Here is a 23,517-nt window from a genome sequence, read left to right as displayed (position 1 = left end):
TCTCTCTCTCTGTATGTTTGTGAATGCACAGCTTTATAGTAGGGGTGGCTAAGGCCCAGTCTGGAGGCCCAACGCAACCCAAATCCATTTTTTCTGCTCCCCCAAAAACCCCATTCTTGGAGGTAAAAGAAAAAACAATGTAATAGCACAGAGAGGGGGCAGTGGAGTCTAGTACCCAATGCAGAAGCAACTCACCCCATCCCCAGTCATTGTTTATTGAATTCACATCCTGCTCTTCCTCCCAAAGGAGGCCAGGAAGGCAAACAAGTGATAAACAAGATACCTTGGAAACAATTGCAATACAGATATCAGGCCAAGTTCAAGGTGTTACTATTAGTATATATAGCCCAGTCCTCACTGGACTGGTCATGTTGTGCGGATGCCTGATTATAGTCTTCCAAAGCAACTACTCTATTCCAAACTTAAAAATGGAAAGTGTAATGCTGGAGTGCTTCTTCTCTACTTGGAAAAAAAGAGGGTAAAACTACAGAAGGTAAAAGCGGAAATCTCTCATAGGAGCTGTAAGGCATGGCCTAATTGAGATACAGAAGGCTGAAAGTGCTGAGCTCTAGAAAGAGGAAAATACAGTTGTTTGGAACTTAGAAGAACAGACTGCAAGCCCGTGCTTGGAGAAGCATAGGGCTGTAAATATTATGTTTTAATTCATCTATAAGTTTCTGTAAGTAAAGATTTTGAATGTTAAAGTCTGGACATTTGTTTTAATTTCCGATAAAGGGTGCCAGTCCTAAATATGATTTGAGCTTCTTAGCTGTGCTTTTGCTACCCTTATTTCAACAGTTTCTTGCCACGGTTACCTGAACACTTTCAGGGCCAGCTGAAACAGCTCCTGCTTTGCCACCAGCCAGTCCAAACAGACGGACCAGGGGAGGCCTCCATTGTAGGCTCTGAATATGTGGCCAGGCGAGGGAAGAACATCTTCTAACCCAAACACGGCAATGTAGCAGGACAGGGCACACTTGACGTACAAGTCTTTCAAAGCAGCATCTTTAACGATGTCCTCGAGTAAACTTGAAGGGTTTTCCTTCAAGTGGAAGAAGTCCAGCTGGTGAAGTACAAAATGGTACCAGTCTTCCGGGAACTTCTGCTTCATTTCATAAATTTTGGCCACAGGTAAGGGTACAGTTCTCCACTCTTCGGGAATGCTTAACAGCTCAGAATAAGAGTTGCTAAACTTAACAGGGGGCAAATCCACCAAGCCCCATTTCCCCCCAGTGTCTACAGCAGGAAGACCAAGGACAACAGGTTTGTAGAGTTTATTGACACTGGGTGCCTCTGGCAGTTCGGTGTCTGTGGTGTGTATTTCGACTGAACCTGGGAGAGAAAAGAAGGGTCTTGGTGTGCTTCCTCGCGATGCCATTTTGGGTCCTTTTTTGCTGGGTTCATCCTCAAAAAGGTTGCTGTCGTCAGTCCACTCATCTATTGATTCCACACTGAGGTGGTCATCATTTTTCCAGGAGTCCGGGCTTTCTATTGCCTTGCTTAAAACTTCAGGTGGCTCCACTGAAGGCGACTTATGCTTGGTTTTGGGTGTACTTTCACGTGTTCTTTGTGTTTTTGATTTCTTATAGCAGTATTGGACTAGCACCCATAAGAGGTTTTTCAGAAAATCGTCTTTCAACTGCCTCCGGTTGTCAGGCGAGTCAATAATTCCAGACAAGACGTTCCTGGCATCTGAATAGAGCTTCACAGGAAGAACACAACAAGGTGTTAAAATATTTAAAAAGTGATGGTTGAGGGAGAGGATCTTCCCGTGCTCCTCATGTTCAAAGGCCGCCTCAAACATTTCATCTACTTTGTGAGCTTCAGCAGTATGGCAGGAGGTTTCCTGCAATTCTAACCCCTGAAAATCAAACAGGCAAAAAGAAAAAAAAGGTAAAAAAAAACCCTCCTGACTAGGTATTCAAGTACACAGAGTAATACACTGGCTCAGTTTAGATGGTCATTACAATCGTAGTTTCTGCAGGCCCACTTCAAGCCATGGTTTTAAGGGTAGCGCTTCAGCTTTAATGGGACACAGAAAGCAATGTCTTACAGCAAGATCATCTGCATGAATATCAGCTTTCAGAGCCTGCAAACGCTGCATCGTCATCTGTGTTTATTGTTATTAGCTCAACTGTTAAGTTTTTATGACTAATTCTACTCCTTTTTATACACCTTGGGCACTCTCAGTGGAAAGATGGGGGGAAACACGCACATGCATACGAACGGTGAGTTCAGTTGGCCAAGTGCTTATCACTTTGGAATAGAAAGGTGCCAATTCATGGTTTCTACATGGGTCTGGTTTAGATCTGCTTTTAAATAAGCCACATGCTCATTAAGAACAGCTTAGTTTATGAACAACTTGGACTAAGAACGCTGCAAACCCGGAAGTAGGTGTTTTGGTTTGTGAACTTTGCCTTGGAAGTAGAACATATTCCGCTTCCTGTTGAGTGCGTTCCATTTGTAAATTGAGTCCCCCCACTGCTATGGGAAAGCACGCCTTGGTTTAAGAATGCTTTGGTTTAAGAACAGACTTCCGGAATGGATTAAGTTCGAAAACCAAGGCACCACTGCACATTATGTTGAGTCTCAACAGAGCTAAATATCCTGGAGGAAGAGAGATTATTACGATAGAGAAGGGGTGAGTGCTGTGTGGTCAAAAGACTCCTACTCTATGAACTATATAGGGTTGTTTAAGAGAAAGGGGGAAAAGGCCCTTCTAACCTACAGTGCAGCACTAGAGAGCAAAAACAGTGTGTTTTTCTACCTCAGGGCAAAACTGGGATAGTAGCGATGGGGTGTGTACTGAAATTGAGTGAGCAAGCATGTGTGGCTGCTTCTCTGTCACCCCCACCCCACCCCACTGCTGAGCATTCGTGCAGGTAACTTGCCTGCCCCAGCTGCAAGTGCACGCATGTGAGCATGAGCTGGCATGCAACCCTCCAAAGGGTGGTGGCCACTGGGCGGAAAAAGGTTAGCCCCCCCTGCCTTGGGTTGGCATCCCTCTGTCTTGAGAGACAATGGAGTGTGCATCCAGGGGTGAAATCAAACTGCTACGTTAGCAGCACCAAAGCAACCTCCCTGGGGTGCAAGCCTGGGCTGCCCAGATGACAAAACCCCTCCTCTCGGCCTCGCTGATGTGGCCCAAAGGAAAGCAGAGCAAGACGTTTGACACCAGCTTAGCTGCAGGAGTCCCCATAAGGAGGCATACAAGGCACCATGCAACTGTCGTAGCTCCTGAGCCTTTGCTTCTCCCGAAGCTATCCTGCAAGAGTGGGGATTTACTGCAACATTTTGTTGCTGGTCGTACTCATAAAAACATGCTTCATTCTTTCCCTTGAACTGGGATGTTTTGGGGGGTGGGGAGTGGGGTGGGGTGAGTCTCCTGTTAGCTCCTTTTTTTTGCACTTCTGCAAAACTTTAGGTTTTCCCAAGCCGGTACATATGTCCCCTCCTGTGCATGGATGTGGCTATTTTCAGCTATGTATGCAACACCACATGCCTCTAAACATTGGAAACAGAGGGGCAGGGCAGTAGAGAGATGGTCAGAAGGCAACACAGCGATATTAAATCTAAAACTTGCTAGCAAGAACAGTTTCCGAGTTGCAGAAAGGCTGAGCAGCTTTCTGAATGAATCAGACACCTTGGGCTGGATTCAGACTTGCCATTCTGGGAGCAGAAGCACAGACACCCAGCACAGGCTCCCCTTAGAGCAGCTTTCGCCAAGCCGGTACCCTCCATATGTGCTGGACTGCAACTCCCATCAGCACCAGGCAGCATTTTGTAGTCCAAAACATGTGGAGCACAAGTTTTGGGAAGGCTGTGCTACAGGAAGAGGGGTTTTTTTGGCCAGTTTTCCTTCCCACCAACATTACAGCCCCCAAAGCTACTTCCCGGGCTGTTCTGAAGGGGTCTTCAACCCTCCATGTAGGTCCTGCAGAAGGAAGAGGGAAATTCACAAAATTCCTCTTCCCTAGGGACTAGATAGTCCCATGAAAAAAGTTCCGCCCCCAGACAGTCTGAATCCAATGCCCACACATGTAGCGTGTTTTCTTTTTTTAACTTTACCCCTCCTTGGGTCACTCTAGCAGATAGTTTGCACACCATGAAAATTAGAGCAACTTCTACTGACTGCCGGGGCGGGGGGGGAGGGGAGCTACTCCTCTGCCACAATGGTACCAGATAGGCTTAGCAATAGTCACCTTGATATTAAGACAACAATAAGTGAAGCCTCTTTCTAACACAAGGATCCATACCAGTCTGTCTTGGAATCGGCACAGGTAGTGAGAGCCAGGTGAGCAGAGCCCTTTTGAAAAAGACACACACACAAAGAATTAATTTTTGCTGCAGGATTGCTGAACGGCATTTTGGAAGGGACCCCGAGGGACATCTAGGTCAACTGCCTGCAATGCAGGAATCAAGGCAATGGTTGTTATGTTCACAGAAAAGTGGGGTTAAAGTAACAAACTAAATACATCAGACTACATCATAGCCATAATCCTGTAATTGCTTACTGAATCTCAGCTGTACATGACTGCAGCTATCACACTGACATGCACAGTTTCTACAAAGACACAGCTGCATGTGGTTACTATTTCCCTTTTTTATATATTAAAAAAGGTACAGTGAGAAAAATAAAAGGACAAACCCTGACCCAAATGGCAATCCTCGAAAATAATGGAGAGATGGGGAAATTGTTGTTACAAACAGATTCTAGCTATGGATGTTTGGAGACGCATGGATGTCATGAGTTTCTGTTGAGGTTTTCTGCTTTGAATTGGTTGTTTCCATTAGTGGATACAGTGGTGCCGAACGGATCAACAAAATCTCACCCTTAATGATTACAGGAAAGGGCTGCCACACTAGCAGCAATTGCTGAGGAGAGACGTTTGGTAGATAAAGCTCTTGCAGTCACCCCAGCATGGAAGAGAGGAATCGGCTCTGCACAACTGTTCGTGCACAACTATTATTTGCAACTACACTCTTAAAGAGAACATTACTGAATCGAACCAAACCTATTTTGTCGTAGAAGCAAAACTACTTCCCCCACATAACTGCAGGGGTTTGAGATGTGTCAGATGTCGGCTGGCTGCAGTTAAAACTAAATTATCTCAGCTGGCACAGTTAAAACTACAGAGTTTCAGAATAAAGCAAGTGCAATCTAAGAAACCTGCCATTACATTAGTTAAAATTTAAAATAGCCTTTTCTATCCTGCTGAGCTAATAGAGTGCATTCTCTTGCTAACATTTTTGTAAAGGTTTCCTTAATTGTGCATAGCTGCCAAAACTGATAAAATACGCCTTAACCTTAAAACATAAAGTGATATCCTGCCAAGACATGTCTAGTCAAGGCCTCACCCATTAAAGACCAGGTAATTTTTTTCCTGATAATTAATTTTTAAAATCATTTAAATCCCCAAGGCATACATGCCCTAGCACAGCACTCTCCAATGTGAGCCAAAGAGGTTTCCTACTGCATTTATCCCCTTACCTTTGAAAATGTCTAACATAGATCCCCACCCATCAACCCTAGTAACAAAGAATAGTCTTCTTATATTGCACCTGCTTTTTATATCCATCTACTGATATGAGATCATTGACTATGCAAAAGCCTTTGACTGTGTCGACCAAGGCAAACTATGGCAAGTTCTTAAAGAAATGGGAGTGCCAGATCACCTCATCTGTCTCCTGAGAAATCTCTATGTGGGACAAGAAGCTACAGTTAGAACTGGATATGGAACAACTGATTGGTTCAAAATTGGGAAAGGAGTACGACAAGGCTGTATTTTGTCTCCCTGCTTATTTAACTTATATGCAGAATTCATCATGCGAAAGGCTGGGCTGGATGAATCCCTAGCCGGAATTAAGATTGCCGGAAGAAATATCAACAACCTCAGATATGCAGATGACACAACCTTGATGGCAGAAAGTGAGGAGGAATTAAAGAATCTTTTAATGAGGGTGAAAGAGGAGAGCGCAAAATATGGTCTGAAGCTCAACATCAAAAAAACGAAGATCATGGCCACTGGTCCCATCACCTCCTGGCAAATAGAAGGGGAAGAAATGGAGGTAGTGAGAGATTTTACTTTCTTGGGCTCAATGATCACTGCAGATGGTGACAGCAGCCACGAAATTAAAAGACGCCTGCTTCTTGGGAGAAGGGCAATGACAGGCCTAGACAGCATCTTGAGAAGTAGAGACATCACCTTGCCAACAAAGGTTCGTATAGTTAAAGCTATGGTTTTCCCAGTAGTGATGTATGGAAGTGAGAGCTGGACCATAAAGAAGGCTGATCGCCGAAGAATTGATGCTTTTGAACTATGGTGCTGGAGGAGACTCTTGAGAGTCCCATGGACTGCAATAAGATCAAACCTCTCCATACTGAAGGAAATCAACCCTGAGTGCTCACTGGAAGGACAGATTGTGAAGCTGAGGCTCCAGTACTTTGGCCACCTCATGAGAAGAGAAGACTCCCTGGAGAAGACCCTGATGTTGGGAAAGATGGAGGGCACAAGGAGAAGGGGACGGCAGAGGATGAGATGGTTGGATAGTGTTTTCGAGGTTACCAGCATGAGTTTGACCAAACTGCGGGAGGCAGTGGAGGACAGAGGTGCCTGGCGTTCTCTGGTCCATGGGGTCACGAAGAGTCGGACACGACTAAATGACTAAACAACAACAACACTGATATGAGAAAATCATTTTCCAGATCTGGTAACCCCTATGGGATTGAACCATAACCCACATACCCAAAAGCCTCCATTCAGCTGTAGCAGCCTTTAGAGGCCACAGCTGCTACAATCAACTAGAGGCTTCTGAGTATAAAAGGTCAGATTCAAACTGGCCTCATAGCCATGTAGTCAGGTCAGTTTTCAGCACATGATAAAATGTGATCTAATGAGTAACAAAGTTGTTTTGAAGCTTACTTACCCAGGCTACCATTGGACAGTGCCGACTGCAATGCAGTAGTCAAACTTGGAATCATTTGCTGATAATATATGGTGTCAGGACATATGCAGGCCGTCACACCCACAGGTCCCGGCCAACTTCGGATAGGTCTTGGAAAGCCAATCAGAAATATTGGGAGACTGAAAAGGGGCAGCAAGGGGGAAGACAGAAGTGCAGACAGCAATATGAGGGTCAGTACAACTGGAAAGAAGACAATGTTGAGTGTAATCAGGGTAGCAGTGGACTTCCGGCGTTGCTTTTTCTCTGTCCATGATGTCAAGAGAACAGTAAGTGCAAACTGCAGTTTTGAAACAAACTGAAACAGTCGATTCCGGATTATTCCGACCTAGCAGGACAGAAATAGCATATCATTTTTTCTTTAAATTGTAGGCTCTTCTACAGCACTTTGTATTGCTAAAGTTGTTGGAATGCCCTCAGAATATAATTATCAAGCTTGAGTTGGTTGTCACATGGTTTTCTGACCCTAACTCTGGTATGTATCAAAATAGGAGTCTATTTGGGAAGGAATAGGGGAGGGCTGAAGGGCAATAGCACGTTTCATAAGATTTTTAATTATTATTATTACATACCACTTAATCCCAAAACAGGCTTCTAAATGTCTTAAAAGAATAAAATGAAACAAAAAAACTTTCATACATGTAGTAGTTTGAAAGCCCAAAATGGTCCAGAACATGGCTGCAATGCTAATTGGAGTATGTAGGTCAGATCAAATACCATCTGTCTCGGTTATCAATTTATCTTAAGAGCTACCCTGTATGGCCTGGGACCAGCGTATCTTAAGAACCACCCCACACTCACATGAGTCTGCTGCAGTGCCACAACAGAGAAATCTCTGTATGATGCTTTCTGCTTTCAATGTTTTGGCCTCTACTGGGGTTGGGAGGAAGGCATGAGGCACGGGACCTTTTAAGTGGTGGCACCTGCTACAGAAACTTTCCCTGGCCCAACTACTGCTTTTGGTGAGCAGCTAGGACTTAACCTTCTCCAAGAGGCAGGTCTGACCTTTTAAAAACAGGTTTTGACAGTACCACTGTTTGATACCAACTCTGACTTGTTGTTCTTGACTTGTTTATTTTTTAATTGGCCTTTTAATAATTTGCTTTAATTTCTGCTTACTTGCTTCACCACCTTGGGATATATATATATATATATATATGCTTTCGTAGATTTTCACGGGTACAGGAATGCAGGTTTTGGTGTCCTCGGGTGTCTTCCCGTGTAAACGGGAAGACACCCGAGGACACCAAAACCTGCATATATATATATATATATATATATATATATATATATATATATATATATATATGAAAGGAGGAATAGAAATGCTGAAGGAAGCTACAAATAAAATCAGACTTACCAGCAAGAGCCTGATTCCCGTATCAATGCTTCTATTCCACCAAAGATCAGTATTGAACACCAGCAACTGCACAGTTGACACTATCACCATATCCAACAACGCATGCTCTGTATCTTGCCATACCTGGAACAGAGATTACTTTATTGACTTACAATATGTTCATCTCACTTTTGATCTGAAGTTTAATACTTAAAATAAAAAGGGCTATATTCAACGCTGCAGCTCCATCCGTGCAACGGACTTCTGTGTGCACCACAGAACTGTGCCTTCCTCACTTGTATTCTACAGCCCTCTCATGCACCCTCAAAATCTTCTCTGGAGACCTAACAGAGGAGATTTTGGAGGTATGTGGAAGCACATGGAGACGAGAGGAAATGGAAGACCATTAAGAGTAATAATTTACCCCATCCATTTGACTGGGTTGCCCCAGCCACTCTGGGCGACTTCTAACATAATATAAAAACACAACTGAACATCAAGCATTAAAAGCTTCCTGCTACAGGGCTGCCTTCAGATGTCTTCTAAAACTCAAGATAGTTATTTCCCCCCTTAACATCCCCTGGCATCTGAAGGGAGGGCGTTCCACAGGGCAGGTACCACTACCAAGAAGGCCCTTTGCCTGGTTCCCTTTAACTTTTTGCACTGAGGGAACAGCCAGAAGGCCCTCAGAACTGGAACACTGTTCATGCAAAACAAAAAAAATTCCTTCCAGTAGCATTCAGTGTATCTGAAGAAGTGTGCATGCACACGAAAGCTCATACCAAGAACTAAGTTGGTCTTTAAGGTGCTACTGGAAGGATTTTTTTTTGTTTTGACTATGGCAGACCAACACGGCTACCTATCTGTAACTGGAACTGTTCCTGCAGTTTTGGATACAACCCAAAGTTGCTATTCCTCTGTTGTTTTTTTGCCTAAAATTTACTGGTCTTTCCTCTTTTTGCCATTTTTGTCCCATACAGTAATTATATTATTATAGAAGTTAAAAAGTAAAAGGGTAAAGGACTCTTGGACGGTTAAGTCATGTCAAAGGTGACTATGGGGTTGCGGCGCTCATCTTGCTTTCAGGCCAAGGAAGCTGGCATTTGTCCACAGACAACTTTCCGGGTCATGTGGCCAGCATGACTAAATCGCTTCTGGCGCAATGGAAGACAGTGACGGTAGCCAGAGCTCACTGAAACGCCGTTTACCTTACCATCACAGCGGTACCTATTTATCTACTTGCACTGACGTGCTTTTGAACTGCTAGGTTATAGAAGTACTGCCTTAGGCTAAGAACAACATGTGCAGTCCACCACGTGCTTGTTTTGTGTGACTTGCTCTAATTCCAAGAATCAGGTTTTCAATTAATCTGGAACATTTACTCAGGACCTGAGGAAAATAAAATGGGATTGGGCAATAGAGCATTGGCGAGTCAGGCAAACAGAGCCCATAACGGAGAGCAAGAAATTACTCGCACCAGTTGCTCCCACTGCCAGCTTTTTTCGTATCTCTCTCAGAATTCAAAGTTCAGACCATATAATTCCCCCATGTTCTCAACAGCACATCCAAAATGGTGATAAACATTGGGGGGGGGGGGGAGAGAAGAGAAAGAAAAAAGTAGCAAGAAACTCAGACTTGGCAAGCTGAATTCTGCACTAGATAATTCCATACAAGACCATGGCAATATTCCAGACACAAAATACATCTAGATTTAGACACGGTACATCAAACCAGTAAGCTAGAGTGAACCTTGGCTAATAATAGAAAAAGCACTTTATAAATAGTGCTCTATTAATGCTTTCCAAGTAGTCAAAATACTTTGCATGCATTATCTCAGTAATCCTTACAAACAACGTTAACGCTGGCCAGTCCTTTACCCTCCACAATACATGACGGTATCTGCGGCAGAGAACAATCCCTTGCCTAAATCCAAACAACGACCAACAATGACTTAGGTCAATGTTACCTAAGAATTCTTTAACTAGAGATACTTAAATTTAAACTTGGGGCCGTGAACATACAAGTCACATTGTCTACCACCAAATTACGTGGGTCGGAGACATCCCTTATTATGAACAAATATCCCCTTTCAGGAACTGGAAAATGTAATTCTCACATCCATTCGTTATTCTATCTTCCCTAAAAATCAAGTGCTTTTCTTCCATGGTGCTTTTTTTTTTTTTTTTTTTTTTACAAAATACTTAAAAGTTACCATTCTAAAGCCTCTTGAGAATCCAATGGAAACATATACAGATGGAAGATGGTGCAGAGAATTGTCTAGGGAAAGAAACGCTACCATAGCAAATGGAGACACTGAAATTACAAGAGAAAAGAAATTATGCACAATGTTTTTCCTTATACAAGGAGTATATACATAAGGGGCATGCTTCAGAACAGAGATTTTGCAACCATGATCTACAGAGTTTTGTCTATTTGGGATTCCCTGGGAAGCTGGAAAGGCGGCAGCAATGAATGTTTCATTTACTAAAACAGAGTTCAACACAGTGCACTTAAATTTGTGCATGCAGGTAAAAGTGAAATTATATACGTAAGGATTATCAGGCCTTTAAAAATCGTTTACACTGATGTTATGTGGCTCTCAAGTGGCTGACGTTCTCTAGGTGACTCTCACTGGTCCCAAGATCTTATGAAAGGCCCAGATTGGCTTTTATCTCTGGCAAAAATGCAAGGTGTCTACAGGATAGGTGTCTATGTTCTAACATCTCTTCAAAATTGAGTGGGCAGACATTCATCCCCCATTAGAAAATGCTTAACTGCAACCTTAGTGTTGTGCTAACAGTTTTGACTTTTAATAACTGGTTCTTATTTTGTTTTAATGTCAAGCAATTTTACGTTTCATTTTGTAATGTCTTTGTCACTTTCTGAAGTCAGTGTAATCCAGTAGCCATTTTGTATAATAAGACTGATCTGCCAATTGCTACACTATATACTATAATTACAGGGAAAAAATATAACAAGTTTTTTATTCAGCAAATTGGGGAGAGGGGGAGAGAAGGGATGTTCTGAAACATTTGAAATCAGTTGTAACATGTCAAATTAGATATCCCGGTCAATTGCCTTTGATATTAAAACCTATTGTTTTTCATTAAATTCAACAGTTCTGTGCTAGATACAGTTCAATTCTTCTACTGAAATTCAGTACACCAGCTAAATTGTATTTTATTTGCATGACTAATTTAGGCAGTGAATCAGCTATTATATCCTAAATGCCTTCTTCTAGATTGGCACTGGGTTAGCGGACCCTTGGTGCTCCAGATATTGTGGGGACTCACTATATGGTTAAGAATGATGGGAGTTGTAGTCTAGCAACATCTAGCGGGCCACAGGTTTCTCACTCCTGCTTTAGAATCGAAGAATTACCATTAAATCTAATAATAATAATAATAATAATAATAATAATAATAATAATAATAATAATAATAATTTTTTTTATTTATATCCCGCCCTTCCCAGCCAAAGCCGGGCTCAGGGCGGCTAACAACAATCAAATAATCCAACATTCTAAAAACATTTCATTCTAAAAATTAATTAAAATCAAATTGATGGCAACCGTTAAGCAAAATTCTGTGCAGATTGCCAGAGGAGGGAGTCAGGCTGCGCCCTGACCAAAGGCCTGGTGGAACAGCTCTGTCTTGCAGGCCCTGTGGAAAGATGTCAGGTCCCGCAGGGCCCTAGTCTCTTGTGACAGAGTGCTCCACCAAATTGGAGCCGCAGCTGAGAAAGCCCTGGCTCTGGTTGAGACCAGCCTAACCTCTCTGAGGCCTGGGACCTTCAAGATGTTTTTATTTGCAGACCGCAAGTTCCTCTGTGGGACATACCAGGAGCTTATTTTTAAGTGAGAACTAAGCAATTCGGTATATTCCACAGAATGTGGCATTTATAAAGGAACACTTATTCAGTAAACCCTCAGATCATTAAGATTTAAATGCCTTGGCTCCACTTAATGTGGGTTATTTTGGAATGTACGTGTAGAACATTTCATGATCTTTCTTCGATCTCCAGCTTATACATAATACAGAAGGCTGCAGACTCTCTTACCTACAGCTAGCAAAATCCTTCTGAGCACACCAATTTTCTTAAGCCTCTTTTGTTTCTCCACAAATACATTCGCAGTCATGACATCCTTTGGATAAAACGGGTTTCGCAACATTCCGAACAGGTACACGGCCTGAATCTGTCCAAGAATCCACGTCGCAAGGAGCAATGCCATCAGCAAATAGCTCACAACAGCCTGGAGGCTGGTTTTAGAAAACGCCTGAGGACCCAGGAAGGAGTGCAACAGGCCAGCTTCCAGGAGAGCCAGAGTCAATGCAGTCAAATAGAAAACAAATTCCCGCCATCCAAACTGGGTCCCACAACAGCCAGGTGCCTTTGTAAACTTGTCGGAGGCTAAGAAGTTGATCACAGTGCACTTGAACGCAAACCCAATCTCTCTTAAGTTAAGACTCAATGCAAATCCAAACCCAGTCATGAAGAGGACGACACCAAGCGTGCTGGGGATGAAATAAGAGGCAACAGCTGTTCCCACAGAAATCAAAAACATGAATAGCAGCCTAGAAAGGGGAGAAAAAATATTTATTTGGTTAGGAAGAAGTCATAAATGACATCTGGAGAGTTGGGTCTATTTTCATTTTGGAAGAGCCATACAGTGGTACCTCGGGTTACATACGCTTCAGGTTACAGACTCTGCTAACCCAGAAATAGTGCTTCAGGTTAAGAACTTTGCTTCAGGATGAGAACAGAAATTGTGCTCCGGTGGCATGGCAGCAGCTGGAGGCACCATTAGCTAAAGTGGTGCTTCAGGTTAAGAACAGTTTCAGCTTAAGAACGGACCTCCGGAACGAATTAAGTACCGTATTTTTTGCTCTATAAGACTCACTTTTTCCCTCCTAAAAAGTAAGGGGAAATGTGTGTGCATCTTATGGAGCGAATGCAGGCTGCGCAGCTATCTCAGAAGCCAGAACAGCAAGGGGGATCACTGCTTTTGCTGCGCAGTGATCCCTCTTGTTGTTCTGGCTTCTGAGATTCAGAATATTTTTTTTCTTGTTTTCCTTCTCCAAAAACTAGGTGCGTCTTATAGTGCGAAAAATACGGTACTTAACCTGAGGTACCACTGTACTTCAGTGGCAGAGCATGTGCCTTGCATACAGAAGTTCCCAGGTTCAATACCTGGCGTCTGCAGGTAGAGCTGGGAGAGACTCCCTGTCTGAAACTCTGGACAGTCTCTGACAGTAAGTTTAGACAATACTGAGCTAGACGGACCAGAGGGTCCATCATAAGGCAGCTTCACGTGTTCATACCTTTCCATTCTACCACAAGCAGATCCAAGGATCAGCTTCTTCACCTACTGTGATTTTCAACAGGATGCTCTTTGTCCCATACACCATGTGATGACAACACGGCATACTGGAAGTTTGAGTTGAGCATCATATTAGCAATTCATCTCCTACGCAGTTTTGCAAACTGTCTGGAGGGTTTGCGAAACTTGCTTTGAAGCCTGTGTGTAGTTTAGGGATATGCGTCTGCTGAACTGCATGTTTTTTTTTTTTTTTATAAATATTTTATTAGGTTTTTAATAAACAAATTTCCACTTTCAAATACATACTTCCATAGATCCAATGGACTCCCCCCATCTCCCGAGCACTGCCTTCCCTGTGTAACCAAAACCTCAGCAATTTGTTAACTTATTTTATACATAACAATATGTCTTCCATTCTATCGTGTTATCTGATGTAAACATTTCAGTACAATTGCATTAATTTTTAATTTCCACACAATAAAAATATTTCATTACCTCACTTCTGTCTTATAGTGTCTTATTTATCAATCCAGAAATTTGCCGATACTGAAGCTATACCTTCCTAGAAAGGAGCATTTTTTAACATTCATACAACTTATAATGCTTTTTCAAATAGTCTTTAAAATTTTCCCAAACTTCCTCCGTTTCTTCTTCTCCCGAGTCTCGAATTCTGCCAGTCATTTCAGCCAGCTCCATATAGTCCATCAGCTGCGTCTGCCATTCTTCCAATGTGGGTAGATTTTGTGTCTTCCAGTGCTTTGCCAACAAAATCCTCGCTGCTGTAGTAGCGTACATAAAGAAAGTTCTATCTTTCTTGACCATCCTCTGGTCTACCATGCCCAGAAGGAAGGCCTCCGGTTTCTTAGGTAAGGTGAATCTCAGCACCTTTTTTAGTTCATTATGTATCATTTCCCAGAAGGCCTTCACTTTCGGGCAGGTCCACCAGAGGTGTAGAAATGTCCCTTCCTCTTCCTTACATTTCCAACATTTATTATCGGACAGGTGATATATCTTTGCAAGCTTGACTGGGGTCATGTACCACCGGTATATCATTTTCATAATGTTTTCCTTCAAGGCAGTACATGCCGTGAATTTCATTCCGGTGTTCCATAACCTTTCCCAGTCTTCAAACATAATGTTATGCCCCAAGTCCTGTGCCCACTTTATCATAGAGGATTTGACAATCTCATCCTGTGTGTTCCATTTAAGCAGCAAGTTATACATTCTCGAAATTAGCTTAGATTTTGGCTCAAGCAACTCTGTTTCTAGTTTCGATTTTTCCTCCTGAAAACCCACTTTTTTGTCTGCTTTAAAAACTTCCTGGATTTGAGCATAATGCAACCAATCTCGCACCTTGTTTTTTAACTTTTCCATACTCTGTAACCTCCATTTATCTCCAATTTTTTCAATTATTTCCCAATATTTAGGCCAGTGGGCCTCCATATTGAGTCTTTTACGTGCTTTGGCCTCCATCGGTGAGAGCCACCTCGGAGTTTTACTCTCCAATAAGTCTTTATATTTTGACCAGACCATGAAAATTGCCCTTCTGACAATATGGTTTTTGAACAATTTATGAACTTTAACCTTGTCATACCACAAATATGCATGCCACCCAAAAGCATTATCAAATCCCTCCAGGTCAAGGACATCGGTGTTCTCCAATAAAATCCAATCCTTCAACCAGCAGAGGGCTGCAGCTTCATAATATAACCTCAAGTCCGGCAGGGCAAACCCCCCTCTTTCTTTCGCATCTGTTAGTATTTTAAACTTTATTCGGGGCTTTTTGCCCTGCCATGCTGAACTGCATGTTGTTTTTTAAATAAAGAATATATTGGCACCCCAGAACCTAATAAACTTATGAGAGCATAAATTATCTTAGACTGGAGTTCACGTCAACAGATATGAAAATGTTAACCTAAATCGGCAGATACGATTGCAGAGGGTGAGGAATTTGAAGGAATGAATTCAGAAAGATGCAAAATGCAGGCCATTTCTTTCAAACGTCACTGTTTACAGTTCCATTAGGATAATGCTTCCTGCATCCGATTAAGAGGACTCTAGTTCATGAAAGGTTAAGCTTTAATACATGTCTTCGCCTTTAAGATGCCACAAAGTAAGTTGTTTTTGCTGCAACAGATTACTACTATTTGTTCATTGCTTTTACAAAACAAAAATATTAAAATGCAGAATTTACCATGGATTTAAAAACCCATAAAACAGAATGAAACTGAAGAGGAATAAATGTGTATTCTTATGCCAAACAATGATTACCTTGTGTTACTTGACATGGGTGAACCGCCTAGACCGAGCTCTAACACTTGTTCCATTCCCCAGAGAAAAAGTGCGTCCAGTGGGGGTAAAATTCCCAGAGTCCACAAGAATGGCAAACACAAAAACACAACGTGCAAAATCTGGTTTGCCAGTTTTAAAGCTGGAACATCAGCCATGAATCTGGACAAAAAAATGGAAATATGTATTATTTCTGTGACAGAAGACAGGCTTTTTACATCCAGTCGCATTGCCCTGCCCACCATTTTGCTGAAGAGTTTTTGAGCCCTCTTACGGATTGTTTCAATAGATGTAACTAAATACGAATGTTTACAGAAAGATGTTGCACAAGATGGACCAGTAAAAAGTACTGATTTGTTTAAAAGATTATAACCTGGCTTCCACAGCAAAAAATAAATTAAAATCTTCTAAGGCAGTCACTGCTGTAGGCAGCGCATTTTTACCTGTTGGTGAGGTCCACTGCGAAGAAGACAAAAATGTAGAAAGGTCTCATCAGAGGAACAATTTCGTAAGTGTCTAGTGCTTGGTAAGTAGCTGTCTCTGAAGCAGTATTGACAATTAAGGAGTACTCCCCAATGCAGACTGTCACCCAACCAAAGACAAAGATCATAACAGTTCCTCCAATGTTACCTCCATACAATGAGGCGATTCTATTAGGTAGAAGGTACCAAGTTCCTAAGCCACACAGCACCCCAGCGAGAAGTGAGTGAAAGATGATGTTAACTATGTATTTCTTGCCTGGAATAATAAATTTGACTGTCTCTGAGCCCAGACAACTAGAGAACTCCCATTCATCTTCATCCGTTAGGGTACTGTGAGTATGCACTCTTTCCACCGAAGCCGTTTTCTGTTTTGCATACAGGCTTGCTGCCTGGACAGTAACAGCTGCAACTAGCATGAGTCCTCCAGAGACAGCAGCCGTAGAATAGTCTTGCAGAATACTTAGTTGGTAGAGCAGCGTCCCCACACCTCCCAGAAGACATGGTAGCAGGAAGAGAAGAATTTGGTTCACGTAGACATAAAGAGGCGCAGGGTGTCCCAATTTAAATCGAGGGCCGCCCAAAACAGTCTGCGGAAAACGTTTCAGGAGGAATTCTTGTTTGTGGTCGTTCAGCAAAGGAACATCTGGGCCCATTCTCATTCACTCAAGACCTTGAATGAATCTCATTTTCTCTGAAGAGGATAAAGGGACAAAAGGAAAATTTTACCAATAGAGTGCCATTCTAAATACAGTGGTACCTCGGGTTACATACGCTTCAGGTTACATACGCTTTGGGTTACAGACTCCGCTAACCCAGAAATAGTGCTTCAGGTTAAGAACTTTGCTTCAGGATGAGAACAGAAATCGTGCACGGCGGCAGCAGGAGGCCCCATTAGCTAAAGTGGTGCTTCAAGTTAAGAACAGTTTCAGGTTAAATACGGATCTCCGGAACGAATTAAGTACTTAACCCGAGGTACCACTGTGTTGATAATAAAACAGCATTTCTCCAAAAAAATGAAAGTGAAAGCCCCATTCTAAAAACCAGATTCTCCATAACCATGATTGGAGCAACTTTAGGTCTAATAATCACCCCCTCGGGGGGGACGGGACCATTGGGCATATTCTACCAGCTTCTAACTCCCTGTAGTGCTTCTTGCTCAACCTCCCCTCACTCACACACCCCCACTGTTTCCTGGGGTGTGGCCGCTGTCATATAATCATAGAGTTGTAGAGTTGGAAGGGATCCTGTGATAGGAATTTTCACAAGGGTCATTCTAGTCAAATCCCCTGCAATGCAGGAATCTCATCTAAAGCATCCATCACAGATGACCCTCCAACCTGTGCTTGAAAAACTCCCAAGGAAGGAGAATCTACAACCTCTTATAGAATCATAGAGTTGGAAGAGACCACAAGGGCCATTGAGTCCAACCCCCTGCCAAGCAGGAAACACCATCAGAGCACTCCTGACATATGGTTGTCAAGCCTCTGCTTAAAGACCTCCAAAGAAGGAGACTCCACCACACTCCTTGGCAGCAAATTCCACTGTCAAACAGCTCTTACTGTCAGGAAGTTCTTCCTAATGTTTAGGTGGAATCTTCTTTCTTGTAGTTTGGATCCATTGCTCCGTGTCCGCTTCTCTGGAGCAGCAGAAAACAACCTTTCTCCCTCCTCTATGTGACATCCTTTTATATATTTGAACATGGCTATCATATCACCCCTTAACCTCCTCTTCTCCAGGCTAAACATGCCCAGCTCCCTTAGCCGTTCCTCATAATGCATCGTTTCCAGGCCTTTGACCATTTTGGTTGCCCTCCTCTGGACACGTTCCAGTTTGTCAGTGTCCTTCTTGAACTGTGGTGCCCAGAACTTGACACAGCACTCCAGGTGAGGTCTGACCAGAGCAGAATACAGTGGCATTATTACTTCCCTTGATCTAGATGCTATACTCCTATTGATGCAGCCCAGAATTGCATTGGCTTTTTTAGCTGCCGCGTCACACTGTTGGCTCATGTCAAGTTTGTGGTCAACCAAGACTCCTAGATCCTTTTCACATGTACTGCTCTCAAGCTAGGTGTCACCCATCTTGAAGGAGGCCATTCCACCTTCACATGCTGGCAGCTTCTGGGAGCCACAGGTGAGAGCTGGTAGCCCTTGGGAAGATGTTTGACTAAAACTTCCATCGTCCCCCAATTATAGAACATGCTGAGTGCCGCTCATGGGATCTGTAGTCCAAAAACATCTGAAGGACCACAGGTTCCCCACCACTGCTTTAGGGGAACTGTTCTGTATATTTGTAAACAACCTTTTGTGCATGAATAATTGCGTAACTGACATTACTACCCAGCAGGCCATGCAGTATCGGAGGAACAACATACAAGTACAGAGCAGTTTCAGTGGGGTCAAGCATGACAACAAATCAAGACATCATTATCTGATGCAGAGGGGAGCCTTCTCCCCAGAAGCGTCTCACTACATGAGCTCTCTCCTGGTCAACTGCAACATTACACCTGCTTTTTCTTCTGGTATCTGTGGCCGTAGAACAAGAAGCACTAACCTAGACACTCCTTAAACCTCACCTGCCTTGCGTTGCTTAAGGGCAGCCTGCTTCATTTTGAATTATCTTTTATTACTAACAAGAGGGAGGAAAGCAAAGTGATTTTTCAAATCTTCCTACTATAATATTTAATACCTTTTAAATGTCTTGGAAACCAGCATCCATTATCTTCTGCTTGGGTACCACCACAGGATTTACAAAACAAAGGCATCGTTGCCTGTTACGAACTATGGACACAGGCCTTTCTGTATCACTACCATGTACCACTGACAGTCATCTTACCCCACTGATTAGTGGTTTTCATCCCCAGCTGGTCAGTATTAAAATTTAAATTGCTGCACGCAGCTAAATTGTCTTAAGAGAGAACACATACTTTAGAGCAGAAGTGAAGAAGTTTAAGATGCTGCTGGACTTCAACAGCCCCAGAGGAGATACAGTGGTACCTCGCAAGACAAAATTAATTCGTTCTGCGAGTTTTTTCGTCTTGCGAATTTTTCGTCTTGCGAAGCACGGATTCCCTGGGTATTAACGGTTTTAAGAAAAAGGAAACAAACTTGCAAGACGTTTTCGTCTTGTGAAGCAACTCAAAAAACGAAAAACTCTTTCGTCTTGCGAGTTTTTTGTCTTACGAGGCATTTGTCTTGCGAGGTACCACTGTATTCAGCTTTTCCATCCTAGTTTTTCATGATGCCTTACTACTCTTAGGCTTGCTTAGCAGGTAGAAGAGGGCAACAGAATGGGAATACAGGCAACCCACCATTTACGAGAGGGTTACATTCCGAGGCACCATGTGTTTAAGCGAAACGGCATATATTTGAAACACCATTGTCAAATCCTGCAAACGCCCCGCTCAGCCCCCACGCTGTTCTGGTCCTTTACTTTCTCGGGGCACTTCCAGGTTCATTACGACGCATGTGTGCACGGTCAGACACATATTGAGCGTGTGTAAATGGAGAGTTGCCTGTAACAGAACACCACACCAGAAAACCCTTGGCGACCTTGTGTCAAGGAAGAAAATTCTGTGGAATCTCCTGTGAAAACCATTTTGGGCGCCCAGACTAAGAAGGATGCCCAAGTCCTCCTGAGAGAACTAGTGCCAGACTAGATGAACTAAGGCAAGACTTCGTATAAGACGCCTTCCAATATGGGCCCAAGATGTTGGCAAATCAGAAGCAGGTCTGGCTTAAAAGCACTTCTGGAATGTGTTCTCAGATGACGGGCGCTTGCTGGGGGTGCATGTGTTCAGGCTGTAGTGACTGGCAACAGGGCCTTCAGCATGTTTGCACCAGCATTACGGAAGTCTGTCCCTTGGTTATTCAACAAGTACTTGATATTCTGTGCTTTGTAAGAGGATGATTTTATATTGCGTATGTTTATAATGCTCTTGTTCACTGGCTAGATAGCACCTATTTTTCTAGAAAAAGAGGTGCCAGAACTCACCATGAGTTGTTCTTTTATTATGGAAGTTCCCCTGTACACACCTGTGTATGTATGCCTAATGATATAAATGAGGACAAAAATAAAGCTTCTTGCTAATACCCCAATATGCTACTACAATGGAACCTCGGTTGTCGAACGTAATCCGTTCTGGAAAATTGTTCGACTTCTGAAACGTTCGACAACTGAGGAGCAATGGGCAGTTGGCAAAATCCATCGAAAAAATGGACCTCAGAAGCCGTTTGACTTCTGAGGAGTGTTCAAATATGGAAGCATTCACTTCTGGGTTGTTGGCATTCAAAAGCCGAAATGTTCTACTTCTGAAGCATTCAACAACCGAGGTTCCGCTGTAATTGCACTTCCTTTGACAGCATTTATACTAAAATGTGTCAGCGCCTCATGTGGAAGAGGCAGGTATAATGAAGTTTGCTGCACAGTGGAAGCTAGACCCCATTGCGCCACACACTAGCCCTGCTGCAAATACTGGAGAACCAGTCAGTGATTTAATTGCTCCCAATACATTAATAACTGCACAAGAGTGTGTGTCCACACACACAGTTGTTCTGTACCAAAAGGTGAAACCCAGATATTGGAAGAAGCCAGATTATAAACAAAAAGTGGAAGCCTAGCTTTTAATTCAAGCTCAGGTTCAGTTGAGGTTAAGTGACTGTTTATAAGCTAGAATGTAGGCGTATTTATCAATTAAATGTTAAAACATCAGCTTTCAGTTCTTTATAAACTAGAATGTAAGCCTAACTAAGTGTACACTGAGACATGCAGCAGCCTGATTAGCAGAAATCTGCAAATACAGAATGTTTTGCTATTCGCTCACCCCCATTTCTTGCGCAGCAAGCTGATGTTAAAAAGCACAGGGTGCAATGGCCAATTAAGAGTTGGCAACCCTAACCAAGAGACATGGACCAAACAGAGGTCAACTCCACAGCAGAAACCAACATACCTGGGGGAGGTTACATTTCAGAGGCAGAAAAGAACTGCAGGCTTGCTGGCTGGACAAAACAACCCTTTAAAGAGAATCCGTAGCCTTAAAAAAAGAAGAAGAAAACAAGTTATAAAGCAGAGCAATTAACAAGATCCGTTCTCCCTCACCCACCATCACTTGGCAACTGCAGAGGAACTAACAAACACAGAATGGGCACAATACACACCCACAACTCTACCTTTTGATGGTTTCTATAGTGAAAGGGTCACGTTGTCATAGGAAGGCCAGGAGCCCCATGCCAAAGCAAGGCAAATGGATTGAGCAACAGCCCGACTCAGGCTGGCAGCAGCAACAGCCCAGGAGCTGCCTAGCAAAGGCAAGAGGCTGAGCAAGAGTCTGACCCTGGTTGGCAGCAGCCCAGGAGCCACATAGCAAAGTAAGGCAAAGGGACTGAGCAAGAGCCTGACCCTGGCTGGCAGCAGCAGCCCAAGAACCACATACAAAAGCAAAAAAAGGGGGTTGAGCAAGAGCTGCACACTGGCTCACAGCTGCATAGCAAAGGCAGGAGCTGAGCCAGAGCCAGACTCTGGCTGGCAACCGCCTAGGAGCCACATACCAAATAAAGGCAAAGGGGCTGAGCAGGAGCCAGACCCTGGCTGGCAGCAGCAGCCCAAGAACCACATACAAAAGCAAAAAAAGGGGGTTGAGCAAGAGCTGGACACTGGCTCACAGCTGCATAGCAAAGGCAGGAGCTGAGCCAGAGCCAGACTCTGGCTGGCAACCGCCTAGGAGCCACATACCAAATAAAGGCAAAGGGGCTGAGCAGGAGCCAGACCCTGGCTGGCAGCAACCCCAGCAAGCAGCTGCCTGGGAGCTACGTACGGAAGCAAGGCAAAGGGGTGCTTGAGCCAGACTCTGGCTGGCAGCAGCCCAGGAGCTGCATGGCAAAGCAAGGGCTGAACAAGAGTGAAACCTGGGCCGGCAGCCACCACCCAGGAGCCAAAAGCAGAACAAGGGGCTGAGCAGGAGCCCGACCCTGGCTGGCAGCAACACGCAGGCAAGGCAGGGGCTGAGCAAGAGCCAGACCCCGGCCGGCAGCAGCAGCGGGACCAGCAAGCGCCTCCTTCTCTCTCCCCGCCGGGAAAAACCCCAAACCAGCCGCTTTTCGGGCGGAGCAGAGGCCGAGAGAAGGCGAAAATACAACCACACAGCGAGTCCCGTGGCCAGTTTAAAAAAACAAAACAAACACGTTTATTATTACGGCAAAAGCCTTTCATGCTTAGCCGGGTGGGGAGGAGGCCGAGAAGGGAGAAGAAGCCCCCAAGGCGGGAAACCTGACAGGAAAGCGAAGAAGAAGGGAGCCTGCGGAGGAGCCGCTCCTCCTCCCTTCCCTTCGCGCCTTTTTCTCCTCAGGGCCGCCGCCGCCGCCGCCATTTTGGCCCCGGGAAAGCGGAGGAAGGAGAGGGCGCGACATAGGTCTCCTCTGAGGGTAGGGAGCGGCCGTCGCCGACCCCGCGGGGACCCGCACCTCCTCCTCCTCCTCCTCCTCCTCTTCCCCCAGATATCGATCAAGAGATATCGATCCATCGCCCACTCACCCAGCCGAGGGAGCCCGCCCTTCTCCTTCGCCCTCCCCGGGAGCCTGGGGGGGGGAGGGGAGGGGAGGGGGGGGGAAATGAAAAGATATTCCTATTTCTCTCTCTCTCTCTCTGCTTTCATTTATTTATTTATTTCCTCCCTCTCTGAATTCTGCTCCTTCCTGGGCTCCTGAGGAGGATGCGGGGCTGGGAAATGGCTTCTTCTTCTTCTTCGGCGGCGGCGGCGGCGATGGCCGGCCGTGGCGCCTCCCCTTCCCTCCCCTCCTCTCTCCCTTCCAGGGGGAATCAAAAGGGGGGAAGAAAAGAAAGGAAAAGAAAAGAAAAGAAAAAGGGGCTGCTTTGTTAACAACAGGCTCTCTCACCTGGCGAATCGCGAAAGTGCGAGGTGGGAGCAGAGGAAGACAAGAGGATCAGGCAGAAGAAGGGCGGGCAGCTGGCAAACCCCCAATATTATTATTATTATTATTATTATTATTATTATTATTATTATTATTATTATTATTCCGCTTTATATTTTCAAGGGGCAAATATATTATTATTATTATTATTATTATTATTATTATTATTATTATTATTCCGCTTTATATTTTCAAGGG

General features: G+C 43.9%; 1 protein-coding gene across 7 annotated transcripts in view; it reads right to left on the bottom strand.

Moving 5' to 3' along the window:
* PCNX4 (pecanex 4) overlaps positions 1-23,037 on the bottom strand; it is a 34,040-nt gene extending 11,003 nt beyond the window's left edge. The window contains exons 1-10 of one of the 7 annotated variants that reach the window (XM_081909400.1): positions 22,922-23,037; positions 21,342-21,425; positions 16,355-17,084; positions 15,894-16,073; positions 12,362-12,876; positions 10,515-10,615; positions 8,324-8,446; positions 6,928-7,291; positions 4,257-4,306; positions 816-1,861 (exon numbers count right to left, since the gene is read on the bottom strand). In XM_081909400.1, coding sequence (XP_081765526.1) covers positions 816-1,861; positions 4,257-4,306; positions 6,928-7,291; positions 8,324-8,446; positions 10,515-10,615; positions 12,362-12,876; positions 15,894-16,073; positions 16,355-17,052 — 3,077 coding nt within the window. In that variant the 5' untranslated portion in view covers positions 17,053-17,084; positions 21,342-21,425; positions 22,922-23,037. Of the gene's footprint in view, positions 1-815; positions 1,862-4,202; positions 4,307-6,927; positions 7,292-8,323; positions 8,447-10,514; positions 10,616-12,361; positions 12,877-15,893; positions 16,074-16,354; positions 17,085-21,341; positions 21,530-21,549; positions 21,904-22,584; positions 22,604-22,657; positions 22,847-22,921 lie in introns of those variants that run through there. The other 6 variants (XM_081909394.1, XM_081909398.1, XM_081909397.1 and 3 more) reach the window with 6 other exon arrangements.
* Between the last annotated feature and the right edge of the window lie 480 nt (positions 23,038-23,517).

Source organism: Podarcis melisellensis (genome assembly GCF_964234715.1).
Source record: "Podarcis melisellensis genome assembly, chromosome: 1".
Taxonomy (NCBI): Eukaryota; Metazoa; Chordata; class Lepidosauria; order Squamata; family Lacertidae; genus Podarcis; species Podarcis melisellensis.
This window is presented reverse-complemented; position numbering and strand designations above follow the sequence as displayed.